Source organism: Balaenoptera ricei, chromosome 17 (genome assembly GCF_028023285.1).
Source record: "Balaenoptera ricei isolate mBalRic1 chromosome 17, mBalRic1.hap2, whole genome shotgun sequence".
Taxonomy (NCBI): domain Eukaryota; kingdom Metazoa; phylum Chordata; class Mammalia; order Artiodactyla; family Balaenopteridae; genus Balaenoptera; species Balaenoptera ricei.
Window position 1 is genome coordinate 73,372,436 of NC_082655.1, and position 27,266 is coordinate 73,399,701.

The 27,266-nt window shown below is 40.8% G+C and overlaps 1 protein-coding gene across 3 annotated transcripts in view; it reads right to left on the reverse strand.

Annotated features, from left to right (window-relative positions):
• Positions 1-215: 215 nt before the first annotated feature.
• The window catches only part of NKAIN3 (sodium/potassium transporting ATPase interacting 3), a 516,979-nt gene continuing 489,928 nt past the window's right edge, over positions 216-27,266 (reverse strand). Inside the window, exons 6-8 of one of the 3 annotated variants that reach the window (XR_009498413.1) lie at positions 17,844-17,913; positions 8,137-8,350; positions 216-288 (exon numbers count right to left, since the gene is read on the reverse strand). Coding sequence is in view for 2 of the 3 variants with exons in the window: in XM_059901558.1 (XP_059757541.1) it covers positions 8,341-8,350; positions 17,844-17,913 (80 nt within the window). In the remaining variant the exon portion in view is untranslated. Of the gene's footprint in view, positions 289-6,814; positions 8,351-17,843; positions 17,914-27,266 lie in introns of those variants that run through there. The other 2 variants (XM_059901558.1, XM_059901560.1) reach the window with 2 other exon arrangements.

The following is a 27,266-nucleotide window of genomic DNA, read 5'->3' on the forward strand; positions in this document are numbered from 1 at the left end:
TTTTGAAGTGTTAACACCCAAATTCCCTTTGAGTTATATAGGAGGAAATTGGAATATCTATGTCTTTATGAGAAAACGAGACGTAGCCTTATAACAGTTGTCACCGATGCTAATAATACCCTGTGCTGCTAGCATCCATCGTACGGCATCTTAGATTTGCAGGGAAACTTTAATGAAAACTCTCCACTTTCTTAAGAGGTTTTAATGATCATGCGGCCCCATATTTACAGATATGGAAATGTGAAGATCAGGCAGAATAAAATCAAGGAGGGTTGACGGCCATGGGCCCTGAAACAAAAGAGGAAAGAATAAAACAGGATCAGAAGTCCTCCTTCTCGACCCTCCCCCAAAACATCCTTCTCGACAAAGATTAATGGGACCAGTGTGACTCAGGCTCAGCACTTTAGAGCCAAGTCTCCTCAGGCCTAGAGCACAAACAGAACTTTCCAGAGGGTCAAGCAATTTTGATTTCTGGGTGAACTTTAGATATTTGAGTAAGGAATGGCTTTTCTCTGTGATGTTAAAAAAATCCAAAGATCAATCAGTTGATTTTTTTCTTAATTCACCACACTAAACAAGTGGTTTAAAAATAATAAATAAAATGGAATTAACGAGCTTTGCTTGCCCTATAAAAACAAGTTAAGCATGCCACATGAATTGCCCCAAATTCCATTCTCTAAAATTACTTAACTTGGTGCTCTATAGATTATATTTTGCTTTAAAATGTTTGGCACAGGAAACTAATTCTCTTATTTCGAGTGATGGCAAAAATGAAAAGCTATAGAAGGACCTAAATAAATATTTACAGGTGTTGGTTGAATAAATGGGTTAAATGGGACAGTTTAGAATAATAAACACCCTGGACAATGCAAAGAGGTGTCTGCACAACACAATGCAAGTTATGATGAGGGAACCAGAAAGCTAATTACCATTCACACATAGAATACTCTAGTTGTACCATCATGATCTGAGTGCAGTAGGAATGTTGCAAGGGTGAGGCTCTTGATTTCACTTTACATAGGAGACCCAAGAAAACTATTTTGTAAAAGTGCATTCAGTGACTGCTGTTTTAGGTTTTTAAAGAGATTTAAGATAACAGAAGTGCAAGAGAGCAATTCCCTTTAAAAGAAAAAAAAGAGGTTTAAAAGAAATGAAATTATGTGAGGCAGTTAAAAGATGACTTGAAGCAATTATTTACAAAATCACTTCCTCAGGAACAAAAGTCTTGAGAAGAGACTGATTATCTGGTAGTTAATAGTAAACTATCTGCTGGCTGACAAAAAAGCATGAGAAGGCTCGACTGGAGCAGACAGAATTATGTTTAAATCACGAGTCAAGAAAGAAGAAGGCAGGAAGGACTGAGTTGTTCTGTCTTTTGGGAAGCAAAGAGCAGTGATCTGAGGTCTGAGATGGTTTTTTGTCCTGAGAAGACAAAGTGGCAAGAGGCAAGCCCACTGGACAGGACTTTCTGATGCTCAGATCCAGGAGGAGGGAAGGGAGACAGGGAGGAGCCACCAGCAGGAACCCAGGTGAAAAAAATCACAAGATTGCGGTCAACAGCCAAGGGATGGGTCAGTCCAGACTCGTGACAGCTGATGGCCACCAAATGTAGAGAAAAGAAGGCTGGACCAAAAGCTTGCCCAGCAGACCGATGGGACGAGGGACAAGCCTTTGCAGCTACCAGCCTCTGTCTCCTCATCTCTGAACCAAGCAAACCAATTGTTGAGGTCCTTTCAACACTACAATCTTGCAGAGAAGGAACACATTGTCCCAGGCATCTTCCTTGTTTTAATTCTCGCTCTGAAAAATAATGTTACACTATTTATCCCTCAGGGAAATGGGCCACAATGGTGCATTTTAACAATGTGATTTTAGAAAAGGATGTACTTAGTGAAGTTTGTGTGTAGATGTGTGTGTACAGCATGGATAAGTCACCCAATCTTATCTCAATGATCAGTGTCAGCTGCCAGATTTGCAGGCACAAGGTGCGAGGAGAATATAAACAACACTTTTCAGTGATGAAAATCACTTCATGGAAAAAAAAAAAAAAAAAAAAATCACTTCATGGGATATTGTTTAATGAGTAATACCTGGAAGGTTTCTATCTCTGTTGCTCTGGCTCTGTCTCCCTTTCACTCACACACACACACAAACACACACACACATACACACACACACTCACAGAGCCTAGGAGGACTATACGATACAATCTAATTACAAAAGCAGGTTACGATTTCCCTCAATTAGAGAAACGTACTATCAAGTAGTTTAAAATACACCCTCCCCTCCGTATCCACGGGTTTCCACATCCACGGATCTGGGGTGTTGGTGGGGGGAAGTGACTGTTTTCATTGTTTGTGCCGCTTTATTTAAGGAACTTGAGCATGGAGGATTTTGGTTTCCGCGAGGGCTCCCGGAACCAATTTCTCACGGATACAAAGGGACGACTGTACTCATTTGGCTCTAGCCAATATTATGTTCTTAAAGAAAAACAGGTGAAAGGAAACACAAGTCTAACTTTTACTGAGAGAAAATAACAGAAAAGGACCATATACTTTTCACTTGAAAGTCCTTCCCCACCTCCCTAAGCACTGATGTCCACACACAGTTGTTGAATTGAATGAAAAGAAAATAATGACACTACTGACCAATTCAGAAGAAAAGAGTTGAAGAGTTATGACTGCAGAAGAATTAATGTACTTTTGTAGCAGAGCAGTGAGAACCAAGCAATACATTACATTGGTTCTTGAATTTTCAGTTCAATTTTCAGAGAAGGAAAGTTAAAATATACTCTGCAGAATTATGGGAAACATTGAAGTATCTTGTGTCATAGATTTACATTTTTCTTTCTAAAAAGAAAGGCAGAAAGATGAGGTAGAAATTCTTATTTCGCAGAGGTGATAATCAATTCCTCACAGTATTGAAGAATATATGTATTTTTCTATAATGTATTATAATTAAAGTAAATAAAAACATTATTCCAAAAACTCATGCCCACTAGTTTGAACCTTGTGGCAGAGACTGCTAAGCATTCTTCAATATACATTTCTCTTTCATACTAAGAAATGAAGCCCCTAAATTTTAGATGGGTACAAGGCCACCATGAATAAGGACTACAATTTCCAGCTTTCCTTGTGACTAAATTGGGGGTGAACCAAGTAGTGTGTGCAACTTGTGAGACACATCCTTAAATGAGAGAAGCACCCTTCTCTGTCCCTTTTTCCTCCTTTTTAGCTGGAATACAAGAGCAATGGCTGGAACTTTGGCAGCCGTCTTGAATCATGATCTTGAGAATGGCAGGGCACATAGTGAAGCAAGACAGAAGGAGCCTGGGTCCCTGTCTCTAGGGAACCCAAATCCACTTCTTTGCTGTCTCCAGAATTTTGAAATATGAAGAGACATAGACCTGTATCGTATTTAAGCCACTGTCATTTTTCTGTTCTGTCACTTGTAGGTAACTCTAATCCTAACGAATATAGACTGACAACGTTGTCTGCCAAAGCAATTCTATGAGAATAACTAGATAGATTATTGGTTTCTTCAAACTGTTTTTAAAAACTTCTCTTGAGAGCAAAGGAAAAGCATGCCGTAAATGGAAAATGGTCCAATGTTTTCAGTTACTCAAAGAAACAAGAACAATAACCCCAAGTTAAGGATTGATATGTCCAAATCCAAATTAGGTAGAATTTCAAATTTGAATTCTTCCCTCCTTCCTCCCTCCCTCCTCTTCTTTCTCTTTTTTTTCTCCCTTCCTCCCTCCTTTCTTTCCTTCCTCTCTTATTTCTCCTTCTTCTTTTTACTTAATTTAGTTCTCAGGTTCAAGCCAAAGAGTATTTTGGATTCTTCAAATATTTCATTAAAAATATTTAGTATTTAATGTGCTACTTGCTCTTTATATGCTTGCAAGTCTAAGGAAGATGATTCATTTATCACCTGACACCAAACTTTTCTACAAATATCAACATTTAAGAAGCTTTTCCTACCTTCTAGAAATGGCATTTTTTCCTTAGCTCTCAATAAAGAAATTAAGCTTTTTCAGGATGAAAAGAGAAATGCTGCCCACAAATTGTGAATTTTTTGAGAATTCTGTGTTTCGAAGAATTCTTTATTAATAAATACATTCTTCTAATATTTAAGATATATCTGCTCCCTTTCTGTACTACACACTATGCAGTTACGTGAGTAGTGATTCCCTGTATTAGCTTAACTTTTGGGCATAATATCCTTGAGTTATGGGCCTATTTATCACGAATATTTGAGCAGCGTTCATAGATAGACTATCAATCAAAGATTACAGATGACTCTTAAATGGGAGGAAACAAGAAAAACAGACATTCAAGGTTTCTAAGTTTGAAAAGATCAATTATTGGTATTGTTTCCTACTTAATTCAGTTATCCATTGAAAGCAACTACTACCTTGGGCTAAAAGGTCAGGTCAGAACATTTGAATTCTAATCAACTGTAAAAGTTCTCCTAGTTACCTACTACAGTAACTCAGAAATGATAAGCAAGTATTTCCTTCAAGAAATAATTAGCCAGAATGTTTACACCATAGTGAATCCACAATTTGGGATACTGTACATTTTTAAATTAGGTATGAAACGAAGATCTGTTTATTCTTGGCAAGATTCCTTTCTAATTTGCAAAGATTGAAAAGAGCAATTTTGGTTTTCACTTGCTTCTCAATTTAGCAGTCCCGATGGTTCTCTCCAGATTTGCAATGTACATTTCAGCTGCTGTTGATGAAGACAAGTTCCTCTCAATCACGAGCATCCCATCCATTAAGTTAGACAGATGGCAGCCCTGCCATAGTTTGTTAGATCCAGCCTCTTGAAGCTGGCTGCTTCCCTTATTTAGGTCTATAGGAAATAGTAAGGCTTATTTTTCTGGAGGAAAAAAGAAAGAAGGATGCTAGGCAGGATGTCAAGTTATCTTCAAAACAAGTGAGGCAACAAGCCCCTCAGATTGGAGTGATATGGACGTAAGTTTTTGTTTCAGGGACACATACCCTCACACTCTATGGCAGGTGGAAGGCTAAGATGCTTGTGGATGTACTAGCTTAGAGCTTTTCCTAAGAGACGTTCGCGATTTCTCTGATCTAGGCTGTTCCACACCCCAGTATGTATACTGTCCCTTGGGAATTCTCTAACTAACCCTCTCAACCACTGTAATTCCATTGCTTAACTTTTGCTGCTTTAAGGTAATCCAGGCTGCCTGTGACTTCACACACTTTTCTTATCTTTAAGAAAAGTCACTGACCAAGATAGAAGACACGGCCTGGGGCAGGGTTGGGCAGGGTTCACAAGGCACAATGCCAGCATGGTTCAAAGAAGAAAAAAACTGTGGCTTTAACTTTCCCGTCTCCATTCCAGTCAGCACTAGGGGCTCATGGGCACTGGGGGACCCATCTCCAGCTTAATTGGGACAACGTCTGAGGAGAGCGCTTGAACCTGGAGTTGGACCATCTTTTAGGATGAGGAGATCGTAGCAAATGAATACAGGCTAAAAATACGAGTTGCTCTGACCAGACACACACTTACATACAGAGAAGCCAAGATTCAGCAAGAGTATAGATATAGTGAACATGTTTTTGTCGAAAACCCTGCTGCGTGATGCACGGTGCAGCGTGCATTCCCTAGAACAGGAGGCAAAAGCTGCAAAACCTGGAAACTCTCACTTCTAAGAGGCAGCAAGCTTGACAGCGCTGTGGCTGCTGAGTGTTACTGCACAAGCCTACGCTTCTTTTCATCCTTTGGTCTTAAGTAAGCAGAACCTCTAAAGACTGGCCAGGAAGAGGAGAGGCAGGGAGTAGCCCACTGGGAGGGAGAAGAGATGGGAGACCTATCTGACTTGTTTCTGATGAGTGGCAAATTTTCTGGAACTTTAGAATTATCATTATGGATTGCTGGGATTGGGGATTGAAACAGTTATAACTTAAATGAAGAAAGATTAAAAACTAAAAACACACATACCATATTAAGTAGTTGCCTATATTGAATATCCATAGAAAGATCACTAATGTGAGGATTTCCTCCTCAAATCTGCAGTTAGACAAGATCTAGGACTCTGCAGTGCATTGTAGAAGTATGTTCAAATTTATATGAAGGTAAAACAGCAACACTAGTTAGTGTGGTACTGTTTTGTGAAGTGTTTACTGTGTTTTGTTTGTGCGTGTGTGTGTGTGTGTGTGTGTGTGTGTGTGTAATGAAATGACAGTTTAAAATATTTAAATGTTATTTTTACTCTTCTGTCTTATTGATTTTCTACATTTTTTATATGCTATTAGTTTTCTCCCTAATAATATGTATTCGTCTTGGAATTTGAATGTAAAAGTTATTTTTAAATTAAGAAATGCAATGTTTAGTGTATACTATTTCTAATCTCTTAAATATGGGTAATTTTTTCAAGCTACTTTTTAGAAAACTTGGAAGAGTTTGAGGCTTGCGTGGGCTTTGCACAGCACTTGAATGGGTAACAAGAGCTCCGGACAGGATCCAACTTGTTCTGACATGACAATGGTAACTGCCTCTTTCAATTGTGGCACACTTTACAGTTTACACAGTATTTTTTATATTATCAGCTAATCCTCACCTTAGCCTTGGGAGGTAGGGATTGTTGTTCTACTTTACAGATGAGGAAATCTCCAGGACCGACATGTCTAACACTGCCCAAGACCACAGTGGTGGGCTGGGGACCCAACCCTCTCCCCACTTTGCCCTCCGGCTTCTCCTTCCTTCGGTCATAGCCTGTGCCCTCTGTATACAGCAGGACTCTGGACAAATCACCAAATCCCCTAGGCTCCAGCCCCCAACTGTACAAGCCGGCTTGGACTGGCCCTTCTCCCCAGTCCCTGCTACCTCCTCTTCATTTTGAATTTGGGTTTATTCAGTGGAATGAAAAGTGATGGGATTCAGTGAGTGTCAGCCGACTGACAGGGCACAGTGCAGAGGCTGTGAGTAAAACAGGCCTCCAGAAAGCCCACGGTGTCTGTCATGAACTGGGAGGGACCAGGGCAGACTTTACTGCATAAATTTTATTCTTAAAAGAATCTCATAAAATATATGGGCTTCAAAGAAGAAGGAAAAAAAAAAAAAAACCTCTACACACATACAAAAAATTGGACACAATTTAAGATGGTTTGTAGACTGACTTAGAGATGTATGGGCCAAGTTAACTTCTGGATTAAATACTGCATGTATACACAATTTCGGGCCCTATAGGAGGCCTCATCTTGGTTGTTACACAAAGTGAGCAAAGCTTACTTTGATATGGGAAATAATAATTGAAAGATATGAAGGAAAAAACTGTGATATGTTTTCAACAGTCCTTTTCCCATGGAATATTATGTTTCCCATATTACTTTCTTGGTTCTTGGGATGGAGTAGGAGAAAGAAAAGTTGATTCAGAACAAATATAAACATCTTCTTTAGAAGTATTATAGAGAATTCTACACCATTTTAATACTTTTTGGAATATCTTACGAGCAACATTCCCGATCACAGATTTATGGTTGTGATTTCTGTCCCATAAACCTATAAGCTGTATATTTAGGTCTGACGCCAGTGTCAGGACTGGGATAAAGGGTAGAAAATCTGAATCTCAGAGATACCAGATTCCCTCCAAATGGGAAAGGTGTTCTACTGGTCATTTCACTCTTTCATACACCCATGATATATATTTTTTCAGAACATAGGAAGAACAAGATGTCATGCATGTATCTGAACATTTAGATTGCCATAATATGATTCTGGGTTTTGGAAAGTTGAGAACAAAGGAGGACTCTCTATTTTGTCTTGTGGTGTTGAAAAAATGATCTGTACTCAGTCTGAAAGCCCCATCCACTATCTGTACCCATTTATCAGCTGTCACCGCATCTAACTTCCTGCCGAGGAACCCCGGGTAACGTCCACTATGAGAACCCCCGTCAGGCCTGAGACCACCGCAGTCAGCAATGGGGACTTGACATCTCAACTACACAAACCCACATTTCTCTTAGAATTGACTGTGGAAGGTTTTCACAGAATGTTTTTCATTTTGCATGCCTCACATTAAATATTGCTAAAAGATTAAAAACCGATTTTGGGGTACAATTTACAAGTATTCATATAAGAAGGAAATGACTAAAAAAATACCCACCCAAGCACCTACAACTCATCTAGCGAACAATGCTAATAACACATAGGCTGTGCCTGGACAACTCTGTGATTCGTGGGAAAGCGGGGAGGTGCAGTCCATCGTCTGGAAGAAAGTGAGACGTGTCAATGCAGAGAGGTGCTGTCATTGGTGCTTTGCTTCCTAAGTCAAGTTCAGCAGCGGCATTTTCAGAGTCAGCGTCATTACTTATTTCGACCTGAAACAGAAAGGATGAAGTGCTTTAAAAGACTTCAAAATTGAAAACTAAATTTCCTTTTTATTCATCCAGGCTTTTCAAAAGGCAAAATGTGCCTTGTGCTGTCTGTGTCCGTGGCTGTAGCAATAAGCAAGCAAAACACCTGGGCTCCCTGCTTTTCAGATCAGGGCGGGGCAAGCAGGTGTAAACGTCAGAGGGGAGGACTTGTAGTTTCCTGGGAAAGACGTGCCAGCCACATAGCAAATGGGGAGTGATGTAAAGGTATTGCCTTTGGTGGCCTTGGGGTAAAGATGACAGAGTAGTATTATGTCTCCAAACTGCTAGCTACACCCCCTAGCCTAACCTTCCTATAGCCTTCTGTTGGTTGACTGCTCAAGAACCATCCAGGTCTGGCTTTCATACCACCTATGGCCCTTACATACATCCCACCCTGTGATGGTTAATTTTATGTGTCAATTTGGCTAGGCCATAGTACCCAGATATTTGGTCAAACACCAGTCTAAAAGTCACTGTGAAGGTAACTTTTTTTTTTTTTTAGAAGCGATTAACATTTAAATCAATAGACTGAGTAAAGTAGACTCCCTCCATAATGTGGGTGGGTCATGTTCAATCAGTTGGAAGGCATTAAGAGAAAAGACTGAGGTCCCCGGAGGAAGAAGGAATTCTGCCTCCAGACTGCCTTTGGACTCAAGATGCAATGTCAGCTCTTCCTGGGTCTCTAGTCTGCCTGCCTACCCTGCAGATTTGGACTTGCCTGCCCCATGATCACATGAGCAGGTTTCTTAAAATCTCTCTCTCTCCATACACACACCCTATTGGTTCTGTTTCTCTGGAATACACACTCTCATCTCCAATCATTCTTGTCTACACACATTTGACATAGACTCTGTACATCTTCCTGACTCCATACCAAGTGGTAAGCCTTTGGAAGGTGAGGGCTTTGGCTCTAGCATCTTCGTACAGTATCAACCTCAACACAGTGTCTGCTATACAGTTGGCACCTAATAAATACATGTTGGATACTTTTGTTTCTCTCTTGTGAAAAGTCTTAGCTGATCCAAACCTATTCATCTCTGAGGTTCAGTTGAAATCTCTTCTCCATGAAGATTCCACTTCTGCCTCAGCCATGTTGTTTTCTCATCCTGCTAATGGCAATTCTTATGCTATCAGCTGGACCCCATGTGTAGCGAATGGCTGTCAGCTTCACAACTAATTGTGCATTGATTGTTTCACTCAGGTATGGAAGTATTTTCCTGCCAACTAAATTATAAGCAGGGTGCCAGTGGAGACGGTGTTTCATACTTATATCCCCATCCAGCAATTCTCTTCCATTAACTCAGTTCAATGACTCTATGGCTCGGAATGGACTTTTTCATCATAATTTGAAATAGCTGAAAAAAATGTTCAACTTCCCAGTTTCACTTTTTGGAAGCCACTCTTCTCCCTGTAAATTCTGTTCCCTCCTCACCCCTCAGTGGCGGGAGCCCTGCAGTTCTCTCCTTATCACTTATCACGCTTTCTCTGCTCTCCTATTTCTCTACATTCTGAAAGACGTCACCCAAATGTCTAGCCCTGTGACCCCACTGAGTTGAACAAGGATTTAAATGGAAAGATAAAGGGATGAGATTATAATGGTGGGATTTTTATAGTTTTATGTAACCTTTTAGTCTGAAGGAAGATTCAAGTTGTAGAAGTTTATTCATCCGTCCAACAGGTGACTCTTCTAGAATGGGATAAGGCAGCAGGGGAAGGCGTTTTCTTTCTTTGTTAGTGATAGTATTGGTGGGCGTTGGGGGAACGTCTAGGTACCCACTACATTTATCTTTCATGTCACCTCTACTTATAGCTACTATTTTCTGCTTTGGGGCTTTAGCAACATGGATTGGAAAAGCTGTGAAGTAGGCTGAGCCTGGTCCTGTGATGCCAGGTAGGAATGCTGGCGTGTCACTTCAGGCATTGGGAAATACGTCTGCAAGGAGTTTTCTAAGAAGACAATGAAGCAACTGTGAGAGGAGGCATTGAAAGGAAAGCCTATTGACCACTCTGCCCTAGGTTTTACTAACAGATGGATTTTTAAAAGTCAAACATACACAGAAGTAAAGAGAATGGTATTATGAATCCCTATGTTCTCACCATCCAGCTTCAACTAAAATAAAAATTATCTAATTAAGTTTCATGTAGTCCCCACAACTTTATTATTTATTTTTTGGCTAGAATACTAAAAGCAAATCCTAGACGTCACGTCTTGTGTGTCGCTCATCGGCACATCTCAGTGATGATTCCCTAACTCGGTGATGCTTCCTGGCCAGGGACATTTACCAGTTGTTTGCCACAGTCTGGCCATGTGTGTGTGTGTGTGTGTGTGTGTGTGTGTGCGCGCGCGCGCCCGCTACTAGTGTCTAGTGGGCAGAGGCCAAGGATGTTGCTAAATATCCCAAAATGCACAGGACAGCCCCTAATACAAAGAATGATCCGGGTCCAGAGTTAACAGTGCTGAGGTTCAGAAACTCTGCTCAACTGATAAAAATGTTTTCTTCTTTTGTTAAAACCTATTTATTAGCCTATCTATCAAAATAGGCAACAATTCCTTAATATCATTTACTATCCAGTCCATATTTGCATTTCCCCAATTGCCTAAAAGCATCTCATTACAGTTGGTTTGTTGAAACCAGAATCCAAACAAGGTAAACACACTGTATTTGACTAGTATGTCTCTTAAATCTCTCTTAAATTTTAAGAGTCCCCCCTCCCCCTTTTTTTTCATTTGCCCTGTACTATTTCCCACATTCTAGAGTGGCTGATTGCTTCCTTGTGGTGAGATTTTGTTACTCTTGTATTTTCTACACTTTCAGTCCAAGATCAGTCAGCCCAAGATATTTCATGGATGGTGCTGTGTCTTATTGCATCACCTCTGGAGACATAGAATGTCTAGTTATCACTCTTCTAATGATGGATCAATTAGTCTGGGTAGAAGAGTTTGAGTTTTGGGATCCTTAAGATCATTTTTTTTGGCAGATGTTTGTAGATATGTTGGCAGTTACCTGAGGGTACCTACCCTCGAGGCAGAATGAAATCAAATGATAAGATAGTATTGTTATTTCAAAGTGTGTCTCCTGATAGACCCGTCCTTGTCTCTTTTTCTATTGCTTTTTTAAGTCTCTCTGTCACTTCTGGTGTGTGTGTGTATGTGTGCTTGACTCTGTGTTTTGTACATTCTTTATTATGTCTTGTTTCTTCCCAGAACCTGTCATAACATGAGGATTATACATAATTTTGATGTAACTATAAAGTGAAAAATATATATTAAATATAAAATTTGGTTTATCTTCATTACCTTTAATTTTAAAATCAGTGTATACTTTCTCTTGGGAACAGGGGCGAATGAAGTTACTTTTACTTATGCTGATGAGTTTTTTTCAGGGGGAGATGCTCCGTATCTCCACACCGCTACAGAAATCTATTTTCTTCTCATTGACATCAATGACAAGTACTGAGAAGAATCCTGAGATTCTGGGAAAGACAGGAATTGACAGCTTCCCTGGGGGGGGGGGGCACCATTCAGATACGAGCTTTCTCATTTTGGAAACGGCTTTATGTGCTTCACAAGGCAGCATGAGGACCGGGCTCCTCGAGGCTCTGGGGGTAGTGCGTGAGGTCATGTGTCAAACGAGAGGGTCTTTGTGTCCCCAGTGAGGATGACTGACCATCAGTCGTGGAGGTCCTCTTGCGTGTGGCCGGCTGCACGGTTGGTGGCCTCGTTCCCTCCTAGCAAGGACAGTGGTGCATGAACTGGCCAGTGTAGGGATGAGTCAGAACTGCGGGAACCGTATAAACACAGCCATCTCGCTGCTACTTGGTCAAATAGCTACACATTAGGTGTGTTCTTACGTTGTCCCTAAAATAGTATAATCATTTCCTAGGATGGATCAAAAAGTCATGAATGCCAGTGACAAAGGGAAGGCTCCCCAAAGCCAGGGAGAGCGGTGAGCCCTAAGCGCCGCCCCCTTCGAGCTAAGTAAGGCAGGCAAGGAGGCTGCCTCTCCTTTGGGACCACTAAGAGGGCGCCGAGGGCTGGACAGTTGCGGCGCTCTGCATGCATGAGGCGTCCCGGAGAGTTAATGCCTCCGTAAGCGCCCATCTTTCCAGGGACTGACGGTTGCCCTCAGGCAACAGAACTGCACACTCAGTAATGGGAAATGTGAGCCGCCATCCTATGAGCAGGTCACAGACACCTGGCTCTGCGTGCCGCAGGGACAGACACATAGATAGACGAATAGGAAGGTGTGAAAGCCAATCAAGGACAAATGAAAACAGGGTATAGCCAGAGAGCTATCATTTTATTAGTCTTCAGGCGGCTGGTCAAGAAATGGAGGAGGGATGGGGTAAATGATGGTTCCCCGTTGGTGTTTATCGGTTGTTAAATCAGGGTTTGAAAGCACATCATTCTCACCTTCCCATCTCCCACACACACCCACACACATCCCTCTGATTTGTCCTCCTGGCTGGTTTTTAATGTAGACTTTGTACATGCAGAATGGCCTGGCACCAACTTGTAAGGATACTGATACAAAACACCCGTTCTCAGGAAAGAGCGGAGATGGATGTGACCGTCTCTGGTTCCGTCCAGCAGCCCGATCGTCAGAGGCGGATGCCCTCTGAGTCTGGACCGTGAGGGCTGGAGGTACAGTGCAGCTGACGGCAGTGCCAGCCTGAAATGGGGGGCAGCTGCGTCTGTGTTCCGGTACTTGGTTGCAATAGCAGACACTCCATCAGCGGTGACCACAGAGCATGTAACAATTTTTGTGAAGAAAAATTAGCCTCCTGCAAAGGCAATCAGACAAGTCAAGATACCAGAGAAATGTCAAGTTCTCATTTGGAAACCTTAGAAAAAGATTGGCTAAAAGTAACAGGAGAAGCTTTTTTCATCACGTCTTTCTTAACTGCAGTCACAGGGTGTCTTCCTCATGGAAATTTCTCACATCATCAGATCTCTCTACTTCTCTTGTGAAACTCAGTTCTGAGATTCCACTGCTGTCTTTCTTTGATAAACTGCCTTGGTCTAATTATTTTTATGCGAAGAGTTACTGCTACCTGGAGCTTAATTGTCCCACCACCCAGTTGCTAACGATTATGATGATTTTGACAAAACTTAAAGTAATTCAGTTGCTCGCTCTGACATCATTCCCTGAATATCTGTATCTCTTTCAGAGCAGCGTGGATTTCTGCCAAGCGATGCTTCTTCCTGAGAGGTGAATCTGCTTCTGTCGGTCCTCTCCCTTTGGGGTAGCTGCTGCTTCCACCATGAGCTGCTGCGGAGGTGTCCTCTTCAAAGCCACTGATGACCAGGTGAGCAACCCTTGCCCTGGCCCTTTCCCCATTGTGAAAGGTGGTGTAGGAGCAGCAACGGAGGAGACCCTGGCAGAGAAACAGGACGTACTTATGTTGAGAGTTAGAGCTCCCTCATTCGCCGCCATGGCCAGACAGTGGTCGCCAGAACAGGCTCCCCTTGACCCGTGTGTCACGTATCCCCAAGCCAGACCCAGCCGACAATCACTGGAAGCATCTCCATGGCCGTAGGCATAAAGGATGCCATTGTTTAGATGGTGCAGCAATGGCTCTTGAGGATCTCAGAGCATCCCCACCAGGAGCCAAGCTTCCTTCTCGGTTTAAACATGTTTCCTTGCAGGTTTGCTGACTTTATGTGAGAACTGGGGTGAAGGCCAGATTGGATATGCACAACTTTCAACTTTATCCTCTGCAGAGTGGCCAAAAAAATGAGCCTCCATGCGGGGGACATTCGTTTTCTTCTTCTGCTTTTGATAAACTCTTCATCGTCTTTCCAACATCAGCTCAGGCATCATCTCCCAGTGGTGCCTTCTCTCCCCAGGTGAGAAATAAACGTTCCCTCTTCTGCAAAAAATTGCCTTGGGGATGTTGTTTTGTATCTACTTATTTCTATGTAGGTCTCCTCTACTAGATCATTCGCGGCTGGAGGTCAAGCTCAAGTATTACTCATCTTTGTTATCTTCAGCCCAGGGCCTGGTACACAGGTTGTGAGTGATCAATAAACAGTTGTAAATGGAAGTAAACAAATTTATGTAACCAGTGGGTCTTGATAGCTTGGTGCGATTACTTTTTTTTTTTTTAATTTAAATATAGTTGATTTACAATGTTGTGTTAGTTTTAGGCATACAGCAAAGTGATTCAGATATACACACATGCGTGCACACACACATATGTATATATCCCTTTTCAGATTCTTTTCCATTATACGTTATTACAGGATATTGAATATGGTTCCCTGTGTTATACAGTAGGTCCTTATTGCTTATCTGTTTTATATATAGTAGTGTGTATCTGTTAATCCCAAACTTCTAATTTACCCCTCCCCACCCTTTCCCCTTTGGTAACCATAAGTTTGTTTTCTGTGTCTGAGTCTGTTTCTGTTTTGTAAATAAGTTCATTTGTTGATGCTGGTACTTTAAAGTGAGACAAAGCATGAAAGACCAAATCCACGTGTGAACTGCCTCACATCACATCACCCCAGTGCACATATTCACACCCAGTTGGACTGTGGGCCCTGGAAAAGTGCACTTTATGACTGCGAGCAATGACACAATCAAACACAAGAATGAGGGCTCCCTGTACAAGTCTGCAGTGAATGTAACCACACATCTGGAGTTGAAAGTTACCCATCTATATCCATGTTCCCGGGAATATGATAAAGATTCTCCCAATCCCCTTCATAAAGTGGCTTCTTCATAAACCTGGCTTTGTACTCCATGGAAATTAGAGCCTTCACGAAGGTTAAAAGCCAGGGTCCATGCCCCCTCTAACGATTTAGTTCAGAAGATTGGCTTTTCCTCCAGTCTTGCTGGTACAATAGATGTGGCATCCCTGAGCTGGTTACGATGGAATCCAATACAAACACTTTATTAAAAGAAATCAAGCAGGCTGGTTGATGCCGACTGGATAAACTCTGCCATATTTGCACACCTGAGGGGAGCACCCACTGACCTCTTAAATTGTTTCATGCACAATGATTTTAATTTGGGTTTAGTTTGACCTTGCCGATTCCTGCTCCCTCCGTGGTTGAAAGGCGTTCCATATTCATCTGACATAATGATATGCATCGTCTATCAAAGCAGAAACTTGTTCTCTTGCTTTCTGCAGCCTGTAGTTGATGCCACATTCAGCTGAAAAGGTGTGGGAGGTCAGCAGTGAACAAGGTAGTTGAGAAAGCCCTTTGGTGCAACTAGAGATGATCATACCAAGTGAAGTAAGTCAGAAAGAGAAAGATAAATACCATATGATATCACTTATATGTGGAATCTAAAAGACAACACAAATGAACCTATCTACGAAACAGAAACAGACTCATAGACACAGAGAACACACTTGTGGTTGCCAAGGGGGAGGGGGGTGGGGGAGGGATAGACTGGGAGTTGGGGGGTGGTAGATGCAAACTATTGTGTTTAGAATGGATAAACAACAAGGTCCTACTGTAGAGCACAGGGAACTGTATTCAGTATCCTGTGATAAACCATAATGGAAAAGAATATTAAAAAAGAATGCATATATGGGTATAACTGAGTCACTTTGCTGTACAGCAGAGGTTGATACAGCATTATAAATCAACTATACTTAAAAAAAAAAAAAAAGAAAGAAAGCCCTTTGAGGAGGGAGTGGAGTCGATCAAAGCCGTTTAGGTAAACTTACCAGGACGTTTCTTGTGTTCTGGATTCACAGAGATTGAAGGGACTTTAGGAAACAGAGACAGAAGTCACTTGCCTCTGGGCCATGCCACAGGACACCCTTTTCAGGCACATGGATACACGAGTGTCATTCAAGAAAGGAGATTCCATTACCATCAGTAATCAATTGCCATTTTTTAATAACCTCCCCTCATAGTAAGATCTTTCTGACCTCTGACCAACATGTTTCATAATGCAATTTCTCTGCTGAGTTATGTTTTTCACAGTGGAGATGAAAGACATCATTCATCACCCTCTTTTCACATAACAAACATATAGAAGACTCTCTAAGTCTCCGCTAGGCATTGTTTCAGTTCTTTTCTCACTTCCAGTTGCTCTGATCACCTTTGTTACTGTCACAATCCCTGCCAAGTTCCCCACATGCACAGATATCCACTTCTGGAGTCGATCATTGATGAGCACGCAGCAGCAGGAGTAATGAGGTGGTGGCTTCTTGGTCCTGGAATGTTACACAGGGTGGATGTTTTTCCAGATTAGGTTGGCTTTAAGAAACCAACATATATTTAAACATCGATCATGTGACAGGCACAGTGCTGATTTGTGTAGCCTGTGAACTGTGTTTCCTTTAGCTCATTCTGCTGGAATCAAATTAATTCCACATGGGGAGGTGGAGGAGCCAGTGCAGGTTTCTCAGGGCTTCCGTCCCCAAAGAACCTGGGGAAGGGGTTGCAGATTTGGGCAGGAACCACTGTGGCAAAGAGGCAGCTGATGAAGACTTTCATACGTGTTTCTTACACCAGTGACTGTTGTACAAATTTCCTCTGTCTCCATGAAATTACAGAGCACTGGGCCGAAAGAATCGGAAGATCATCCCAGCAAGTCCACAATGTCATGTTGAGGGAAAGACCCCAGCTCCATCACTGACTACTTGAGAGACTTTGGGAAGGTTGTCTATCATCTATGAACCTCAGGTTCCTTATGTATAGAATGGACTACTAATTAGTACATTACAGTAGTTTCATGAGGATGAAGTGAGATAATATATGCAAAGTGCACATGATATCTATTATTTTATACAGTTGTCTATTTGCTACTTAGAGTTTTCTAGGAATGGAGTCATGGTATCTATTTTCTTGTTTTCTAGTATTTTTTCAATCAAGGGACCATGATTCCTTCCTTATACTCAACTGAAATCTGTCCAGTTTGAGGTGTCTTTGTTATAGTTGTTGACTTCCTTCCGGTTAGTCAAATACTTGAGTACTAGGCACAGTCATGGGCACCTTTACAGATGCTCTACATACCTTATCCCATTGAATCCATCCTCCCTCCTCCACCTACGCAACTATAGTCCAGGTGACAGAACTAAGTCTCAGAGACTTCAAGGGAGGCCCCTGGGACCACACAGATAGAGCCTGGATCCCAACCTAGTCTTTCTTCCCTTTTCCCTCTGCTATGTTGCCCCCAAGACACATATTAAGTTTCTCTTTTGTAGACTAAATCATCCTTTTTTCCCTTCAATTCGGCAATCAACTACTGATAAGAAAAATAAAATAAAACTATCATTTTTAGAAACGTAAACCATGGTACCGACTTCTAATCCTTTTTGGAATGAACAATAATAATGATAATGTTGGGTTACATGTGAAAGGTGTGTTTCAAATATGAGTGGAAAATTAAACCAATGATTAGTAGTGGTAGGTCCAAATTATTTCAGGTTTGGTTAGTTTCGGCCAAGTTAGAAGGATTAATATTTTCCATCTCATCACACCTTTACTTACAGATGAACAGGCTTTAACTCAACATGATCCTGGTAGTAGGAGTGTGCGTCAAGTCCACCTATGAAATCAACTGAAAATACAACATAGCCCAATATGAATAAATGTGCAAACTCATATAATACTCGGTGATTAAAAAAGAACACATAAAAATAATATTAACAAAAATATCTGCCTATCACAAAAATGGAAGAATGTGTATTTAAGATACTGTTCAAAATATTATCAGTAGTCAAAAAATGGGGAAATTGTAAGAAACACACATAGAACTTGGGATCTGAGGGACTGAAAAATCACAGTTGTTACTGGCTTTAGTGAAAAATGAAGTAACATTAAATAACATTAGACTTTAAATAATGTGTTTGTCCTTAGGCATAGAGATATGCCCTTTCCCCCTACATATCAAAAAATATACCTTTTCTTCTTGTTGCCAGAATCCATTTTTTTCCTTAAGAATATTTATTGCGTCATTAGAAAGACCTTTGAGAAGTCACAAAATCTATGTCCTTGCCATCTGTCCTCGCCTTCTGTCCTCAAGTCGTTCCTGACAAATAAGCACCTGCATTTTGTTGGGTCCCCTAATTTTCTTTCCTTTTTTGGCCATGCCATGCGGGCTCTTAGTTTTCTGACCAGGGATCGAACCCATGCCACCAGCATTAGGAGCGTGGAGTCAACCACTGGGCCGCCAGGGAAGTCCCTAAGCACCTGCATTTTGCAGAGGAGGTTTCGGCTTCTCTCTGGTGGTGTGGTACTTGCCTCACAGTCTGTAGAGACTCACTATTTTGGGTAATATTCTTTCTAATTTCTTTCTGTTTTGATCAAAGCCTCAATCTTTCTTTTCCAAACCTAATGTCTACAGCTAATCTTAGTTCATTTCTCTTGTTTTTTTTTTTTTTTTTTGGCATAGTCCATTAAAAATATTAATCAGGTCATACCAAGCTCTGGTTATACTACAGCACTCTAACATTGACAGGTATGTGGGCATATAGGAACACTGAACGCTGTGTCTGTGTGTTTAGGTACACAGCATGCGAATATTATATTATATCCTCCACTCAAGACAGGCATGCGAGTGAACTGTGATTTAGAGAGAGATGAACTAGCCTAGAAGTTCTAGTGAAGTCTTGACCTACTCTGACTTGCTCTATCCTTCCATCTCCACTGAAGGAGGTGAGGTGAAGCTTCACCAGATCACTGTGTAGACATGAGCTTTGGAGACCTCTGGGGCTCACAACAACCAGGTGACAAGGGACCATCTCCAGGTAAATACCCCTGGAGACCAGAGGAGCCTGAGGCCCATCTTTTCCCTACCAAGTCACATAGGTTACCTGGATACAACCTCAAGGAGAGAAGCAGTGAGAGGGGAGTCAATGTGAGACACTAAAAAGATTTTCCCAGAGAGAATGAGCAGTGCCTAAAGGGGCCATTTAGTCAGACTGGATTAAGTTTTTATTAGATTAGATATTTAATCAAATATCAACTCCCTTACCTTGTTGACCAATGGGGTGGGAATTTAGAAGAAAGATCACTTGATCAATTAAGATCATTGACTAAAAGTTGAATGATCCTATAATTTATAGGGCACTTTCGGAAGTTAAAGGGGGTGTTAAAATAAACAAAAGTATAAATATATACATTTGTGAATAAAATTATTCAATTGTAAAATTATATTCAAAATAAAATTATTTATAAAAATAAAGATTAAAAATGAATACCTGTATTCATTAAAGCAAAATAAAAAGAAAACTTCTTTACATTTATCGTTTGAACGTTAAAATGGAACATTAACAGAATGATTATTTTTGGTATATATTCATGTGCTGCCATGAATCTGCTCCTTAGCCCATCTCTGTCTCTAATATACCAAATCACTGATATTTGGGGGGAAAATATATACATAATATAAAGTTTTTTCAATATGGTTTTATTATTTTCATAAATTTATTTACAATCTTATTCAAAATTTCTTTTTATGATTAGTAAATTTGAAATTGTTGATACCTTAATTGACTGTAAATCACAGTATTTTTTTTTTACTCTATTTGCTTTATTGTTTGCTGTTTCTCTTCCATATACATCTAGCTCGACATGTATTCACACATACACACACAAATAATATATATACATAATATTTTTCTGAATGATTCAAGAGTAAGTTACTTGCATAAAGGCCTTCACCCCCAAATATTTCAGCGAGCATTTCCTCTAAATAATAATATTCTCTTACATTTACACAGTAGAGTTTTCAACTTCAGGAAATTTAATACTGATACAATATTTTTCAACCACTGCGCCACCAGGGAAGCCCTCTGATACAATATTTTTATCCAAGCAAACAACCATATGCCAATTTTTTAGTTGACCTAATAATTTCCTACGTAGCATTAACTATTTTAACTGTGGAAATATCTTCCATTTAGGTGCTGCTAAATGCCAAGCAAGTTTGCTAAAGAGAGGACAGGTGCAATATAGTTTAGCCCAAATACCTCCCCAGCACTGTTATTTTACATCCACTCAGCACATCTTTCCTTGCCAAAAATGTTACAAGATACAAAACTTAAATTGTATCTATTTATGATTCTTTGTAGAGCTTCTCACAAATCAACTTCTTTTCATTTTGGTGCAGAATATAAATTTGTCGAATAAAACACAGGAGCTCTGTCAAAAGAGTCTTTTCTCAGGTTAAGAAATTTCAGAAGGAAATTATAAAATTGAAAACTAAATTTTGTATAACATTTAAACGCTAATTTGTCCAGTTTGCTTGCTTTTGTGAGCATACATTTCAGTGTTTTCCTTTTTTATAAGCTTTCATTTATTGCCATTTACTAAAAGCTTCAAAAGATGATTTGGGAGTGCTTCGTTTGATTTAATAACTTGATTTAATAATTTGATTAAACTCTTTAACTGATCTTGAATGCAGGGCAGCTAAAATGTAGAAGACTCATTTATGAAGTGCTCACAGTCATTGTAGGGAACTTAGATTAATTTACAAAGGAGTTCTTTAAAGGCTGAAATAACCCTACCTCTGACTGATGAAGAGAAGCAAAGAGAGAAAATGTATTGTCATCCTGAAGTGGTTTTTGTTTGTTTGTTTGTTCGTTTTCAACATCAACCTCATTACAAAAATATTCTCAGGGAAATGCAAACCAAAACCACAGTGAGACACTACTTTATACCCACTAAAATAGCTATAATAAAAAAAAAATCAGATAATAACAAATGTTGGTAAGGATGTGGAGAAATTGGACACCAGGCACTGCTGGTGGAAATGTAAAATGGTGCAACCACTTTGGAAGACAGTTAGGCAGTTCTTAAAAGGGTAAATCTAGTACAATGACCCAGTAGTTCCACTCCTAGGTATATACCCAAGAGAAATGGAAACATACGTCCACACAAAAATTTGTACACAAATGTTTATGACAGCATTATTCATAATATCCAAAAGGTGGAAAAAGTATTGTAGTTTATTTACCCTAATGTGGGTGTGGGTGTGTATATATATAAATTTTGGGAACTAGACAAGACTACCAAAAGAGTAACTATTAAGGAGGAATCATTGAAAAGTAGGTAATTAAGGAAGTGAAAACATCAAGAATCCTTTATGGATGGAACACAGCAATGTGGCCTCTTGACAAGAGAAGCCTGATGTTTCCATATTAGAAAAATAGTTTTTTATGTACACACCAGAGTAGGAAGATAGTTGAAGTAAAGAGGTAAATTGAAATGCAAATGGAGGGCAAGTTTATAGACTCTGAAAGTTTTTTTAAAATGATGCTTTAAAAAAATGAAGTTTTGTTTTGTTTTGTTTTTTAAGATGACTTAACAAAATACTTGAAAACAACTCAGTAGGAAAGACCTTCAGCTTTTACGTTTGCAGAAAGGTAGTTATATCACATTGTTAAGAAAGTGAAGCAACTGTGTATTCTAAAAGTCACTGTAATGAGAAAGATGTGAGAAGAAGATGCTGAATTTAAGGAGTTTCTCCAGTAGAAATAAGGAGATGAATTTCAATGAAACCTGGGAAGTAGTAGAAGAGGCATGGATGGGTTTTCAGAAGTATTAGAAAAGGAGGTTTAGACAGGAAGCATCCACGGAATCTGCAGTCATTACCGTGAGAACACCACATAAGGGTCTTTGCCAGAAGAGTGCCTTGGAAGAGGCGGGGAAGACAGAAGGAGGGGACGGGCACAGCTTGGTGGGTGACCTGCAGGATAATTGAGTTGAATTCAATATACTCTGGTTATTAAAGTCTTAAAATGTAGAACAAAAAACTTAGCACAATTAACACCTAGCATCAACGGTGCAGAAAAGCCAGTTATGCAAAGCATTGCCCCCTTCACCTGTTTTCAGAAACTGAGGTGTTACTATAAAAGATCTCTCAGGCAGAGCCTGCAGCCAGGAAACCCCATTGTTTGTAGTCCTTTCAAACGTATTTCCTGTGCCAACTTCCACTTGGAAGAAATGATGTTACTTGGAATGGAATATCTTTGCGGTTACTCACTCTCACCACTGCAAATCCCGGTCAGGGGTTCTCTCCGACCTGGAGGAATTGCAAAGGTGTTCTCGATTTACAGCATCATCTTACTGCACAAATACAGACCTGTTACCACTTGTAAGAGATGCACAACCCACTGCAAGTTTTCTGTTTGACTACAGGAGACTTTCGGTCATCAGTCAAGTTTCCAACAGATAACTCAGTACTACTGACTCAGTGCCTCGCTCAGACATTGCAAACCTGATTGACACCGAAAGCAACACAAGCCATTTCCAGTGAGGAACTCAAGCTATCATTTATGCCCCAGGTTTAACTATTGTATATTCACCAAAGAATGAACCGGAGGGCAGGCCTCCTGTTTCTGATCCAGCTTTGTTGCATGCAGCCTCGTCTCTGAATTGGGAAATGCGGAGATACTGTACCATTGCATTTAGCTCAGAGAAATGAAAAGATTTGGGAAGATGAGGACCAATTAACATATTTATTCTTAACCTACTTCCTGCTCTATCACTGTTCCTGCAAGGTGGTTATGGGACTATTCTAATAAGCATTTATTGTATAGGTTGCCAGCAATAATGTCTTAAGGAAGCACTGCTCAGGACTTTTAAAGAACTCCAATATGGGGACCGTTATGTTGTGATTTACTTGTTCTGTGATATGCATTCATAAGAGAAAAGCTGGGGTAGAGGCTCAACATCGAGTTCACGAAGAGGGGCCCTTAAAGGACCTCAGGGAGGATCTTGCAGCACCCCACAGACAATGAGGGCTTTTAGGAGAGACCCGTTATTTCCGAGGTAGCTGGCAACTGAACTCTGCCTGCGTTACTAGGGAATGAGCTAGTTCACAGAATCACTGACTTGCCGCTATCTCCTGTCTGAAGAATCTGAGCTTTCAGAGGGCATGACCCGTGTGCCAAACTGCAGGCCACGGTCGGGCTGCTCACATCACACCGAGGGGTGCCCTGATGGGTCTGCTGGGCCCGGGGAGCCTGAAAGTGCCCTGAAACGCTGCTGATGCCCAGAGGAGCTGGTTGAGGCTGTGCTGCCACCTGCCCCAGATAACTTCAGGAGCCGTCAGAGCCGCTAAAGAGGCAGATGACCCCCCAGGGCAACGTTTGTGGGTGCTCATTACTGTTCCCTTTATGATGCAGGAAGTTTATAATCTCCTCCACCTTGCAGAAAGCACAGGAAACGGAAGAAGGGAAGTACGTGGGACCAATGAGATGCTCAGGGAGATGTCAGCCCCAGCCGGAAGAGCAGAGTCCGCAGTCCCAGAGGCTGCCTTGTCGGGATCAGAGTTTTCCAACATGTTTACCTCTTCCTGCCTGGCAACAGCCATGCCAAATGGACTCTTCTCACTTCATCTAGTCCCCCTCAGGCATAAGTACTGATGTAGCTCATAAAAACGGATATAGCTCAATGACCTGATGGCAGTTTGGCCTGGAAAACACTGAGAGCCGTCACTGGGAGAGTCTGGAGGGTCTGGAAGCAACCCTCGGTCTGTCTGGGGGTCCAAGCCCCTCCTCATCCTGGGCGGATGTAAGGACGTCCCAAATGGTGTGTGGGCAAGTGTAATTTAAGGTGGCCAATTCCAAGAGCCTTATTCCAAACTGTATGTGTCCCGAGAAGGTACGTGTGGCTATTCTGGTCCTGGGCTCCCTCATCCTCTTCCACAGTTGTCTTCTTTCCACTCCACTAAAAGGCAGCCATCTCAGCCATCCGAATAGGCACTTATCCTTGTGCACTACTCAGAAGTAAAAGCCCCTAGCGCACTAAACAAAATGACAGTTTTAATTTCTTGTGATGGCTGACAAAGTAATGGCTACTGATGACAAGGTAGGTAGTTTCCAATTTTTGCTTCCAAAATAACTGAAGGAGAACATAACCTATTTATCAGTTGTAGTACTTTAAAAATAATTTTTGATAATGGATCAGTATGTATTGTACTTTTTGACATATATTTCAGCTACTTTGCCTATAATTTCATTCCTTCCCATTTGTCTTATCTCTTTTCCTCCTTTATTTTTTCTCTTTTGTATTTATCACTATTTACCTTGCTGTATTATACATTTTACTTAAAAAAAAAAATCTTATTTGATGTCTGACCCCTTCACCACAATTTAAGTTTTATGAGACAAGAATTTTTGTCTGATTTTGTTCAGTTCTCTATCCCCAGCACCTAGAACAGTGCCTGGTACAAGATAAGCCCTCAAAACTATTTGGGGAAAGAAGGAATTAAAACAATTGAGTGACATTGCTGTAATCAATTTCCTCCCATTCTCATTTTTTTTTTCTGTGAAAGTACCTGTGGTAGCCTATTGCATTCCAGCAAAACTAATAGAAACAAAACCACTCTGCCCATTTTATTAAGAGGTACCCTTCCAATAAATATTTCATTTTATGTTTAAGACTTGTTCATCAATGTCTGTAATACATTTATGTTTGCTCAATCACATTGGTAGACAATAATTGCAATTATTGCAATTGCATCTAAAGAAGAACTTTAACACTTAAAATCTGGTCACAGGAAAATATTAAATTTTTATTCATAGGAATAAATCTAAAAAATTTGCAAGTTCTCTGCCCTGAATACAACAAAATATCTTGACGGTAATTAAAGATGTCTTAAACAAATGGAAGAATATAAAACATTCATGGATTGTGAAACTCAATATTGTAAAGATACCAGTTAATTTGTGGATCAGTTAATCTATGGATTCAAAGCAATCTCAGTAAAAAAATTTCAGCAGTTTAATCAAAATGCTGATACTAAAATGTATGTAGGGCTTCCCTGGTGGCGCAGTGGTGAGAGTCTGCCTGCCAATGCAGGGGACACGGGTTCGAGCCCTGGTCTGGGAAGATCCCACATGCCGCGGAGCAGCTGGGCCCGTGAGCCACAACTGCTGAGCCTGCGCGTCTGGAGCCTGTGCTCCGCAACAAGAGAGGCCGCGATAGTGAGAGACCGGCGCACCGCGATGAAAAGTGGACTCCGCTTGCCGTAACTAGAGAAAGCCCTCGCACAGAAACGAAGACCCAACACAGCCATAAATAAATAAATAAATAAAATTTAAAAATAAAATAAAATAAAATGCATGTAAAAAGGCAAAGACTGAAGATTAGTTAATAATTTTGAAGAACAAACTGTGAAATTTCCTAATTAAGATTTAAGATTGGTAACTGGACTACACAAACTAAGAATTTTTGTACACTAAAAGGCAACACTGAGAATGAAATTTCAATCTATAAACAATTTTTCATTGCAGAAATGTAAGGGTAGACTAAAAAAAACCTTTTAGAAACAAAGATATAACATTAGGACAGAAGTTTATGGGTGAAGAGGAACGGAAGTACAAGTTCAAAAGAAAATGGAACAATTTAAAATTTCAACCATTAATTAATGCTTGTTTAGGTACTTTTAAAATGGATAATTAAGGATATTAAATTGCTATGACATCGAGATTACGTGGGATACGTTCAAGAGTAATGCCTCAGTTTTATTATTAAATACTGTAGTGATTTTGTAACGGGTCAACGTATCTAAGCTGGAATTGCGTTGTTTCCTGACTTCCCCTCTCTCTATGGGTCTGAGTCAGGGTTGGCTACACGAGACATTAGTGTGAGACGTGGAAGACCGACGTGAAGCAACAGTTATCATGCTCAGGAAGGTGGTCTAGGGCCCAGGCCCCTCTGGACTTGTCCACGGAGTGAGGAGAGCCAAGATCAAGACATGTTTGACAACTGAGACCGCGATAGGACCCTTGCACAGCTCAGTGGATGCCGGCAGGAAAGATGGGAAAAGACAGGGCTGCTCAGCCCCGCCCCTGACAGCCGGCACCTCAGAATCAGTCCTGGGAGGAGGACAGCCTTCCCTGCACCGACACCTGACGCGGCTGAGCAATCAGTGAAGTGGCCGAGGTTTCCTGGAAGTGACCACCGTGACAAGAAATGCTAAATCTCGTTTTGGGAAAATAAGGGAAGGTGCATTGTCGCTTCTTAAAGATCATACCCACAACATTTGCCAAATCATATTCTGTTACATTTTATTGAACCAGACTTTAATCGTGGCGGATTATTAATTAGAATTTCATCGTATAGCCGTACAGAACAGCTATTAAAGGTCAACAGTTTTTTGGGGGGGGGGGCATTGTTTTCACAGTTGTGTAGTATTTGAATCGCATCCTAAAATTTTGTTATTCTAATGATAATCTTCACATATTGAGTACCTGCTAACAAGACACTTGACTTGGAGCAAGACCGCTGGGTGTGTTACATACGCCTCTCCACATCCAATTAAATTTTACTGGGCTAGCCCGTTATTTTTCTTACATCGTGCAAGTAATTTATATTCTTAGTCAATATTTAAATATGAATGCTTTAGTTTTAATCTAGTGAGTGCCCAATGTATCTTTCCTTACCTATTTATGAAGAATTTCGTTGTTATCCTTGTTGGCACAGCTGGGGGTTTGAAAGCATACGGATTTTGGTCCCTGAAATATCTGGATCAAACATTAGTTCCACTTCTTGCAGGCTGTGAGCTGGGAAAACTCTCGGTGTACTCGTCTGTACAATGAAGACAATGACTGCCTGCCAGGGTGCGGACGCCCCAGGTGAGATAAAAGCCGCGGAGCGCGTGCAGCAGACCGCAGGCTGCTATTGATTTATTCACACATTTATCTTATTCCGATGACACATTCCCATCAACTACTGATTCCCAAAATTTCAAAACCTTTGTTTAGCTTAGGATAACAATGGTTTGTGAGAATTCCAGCATTCTATTCCCCCCTTCCCCACAAGAGCATCTGTCCTTGGGGAACTTGTATTGAGCTCGCGTCTAGTCTGATTTTCTCATATTTGGAAAGAGTAGCTAGTCTGGAGGAGGGAGGATTGATTAGTCCATCACGTTTTGAAGGCTGAGGTTTCACCATCTCTGAG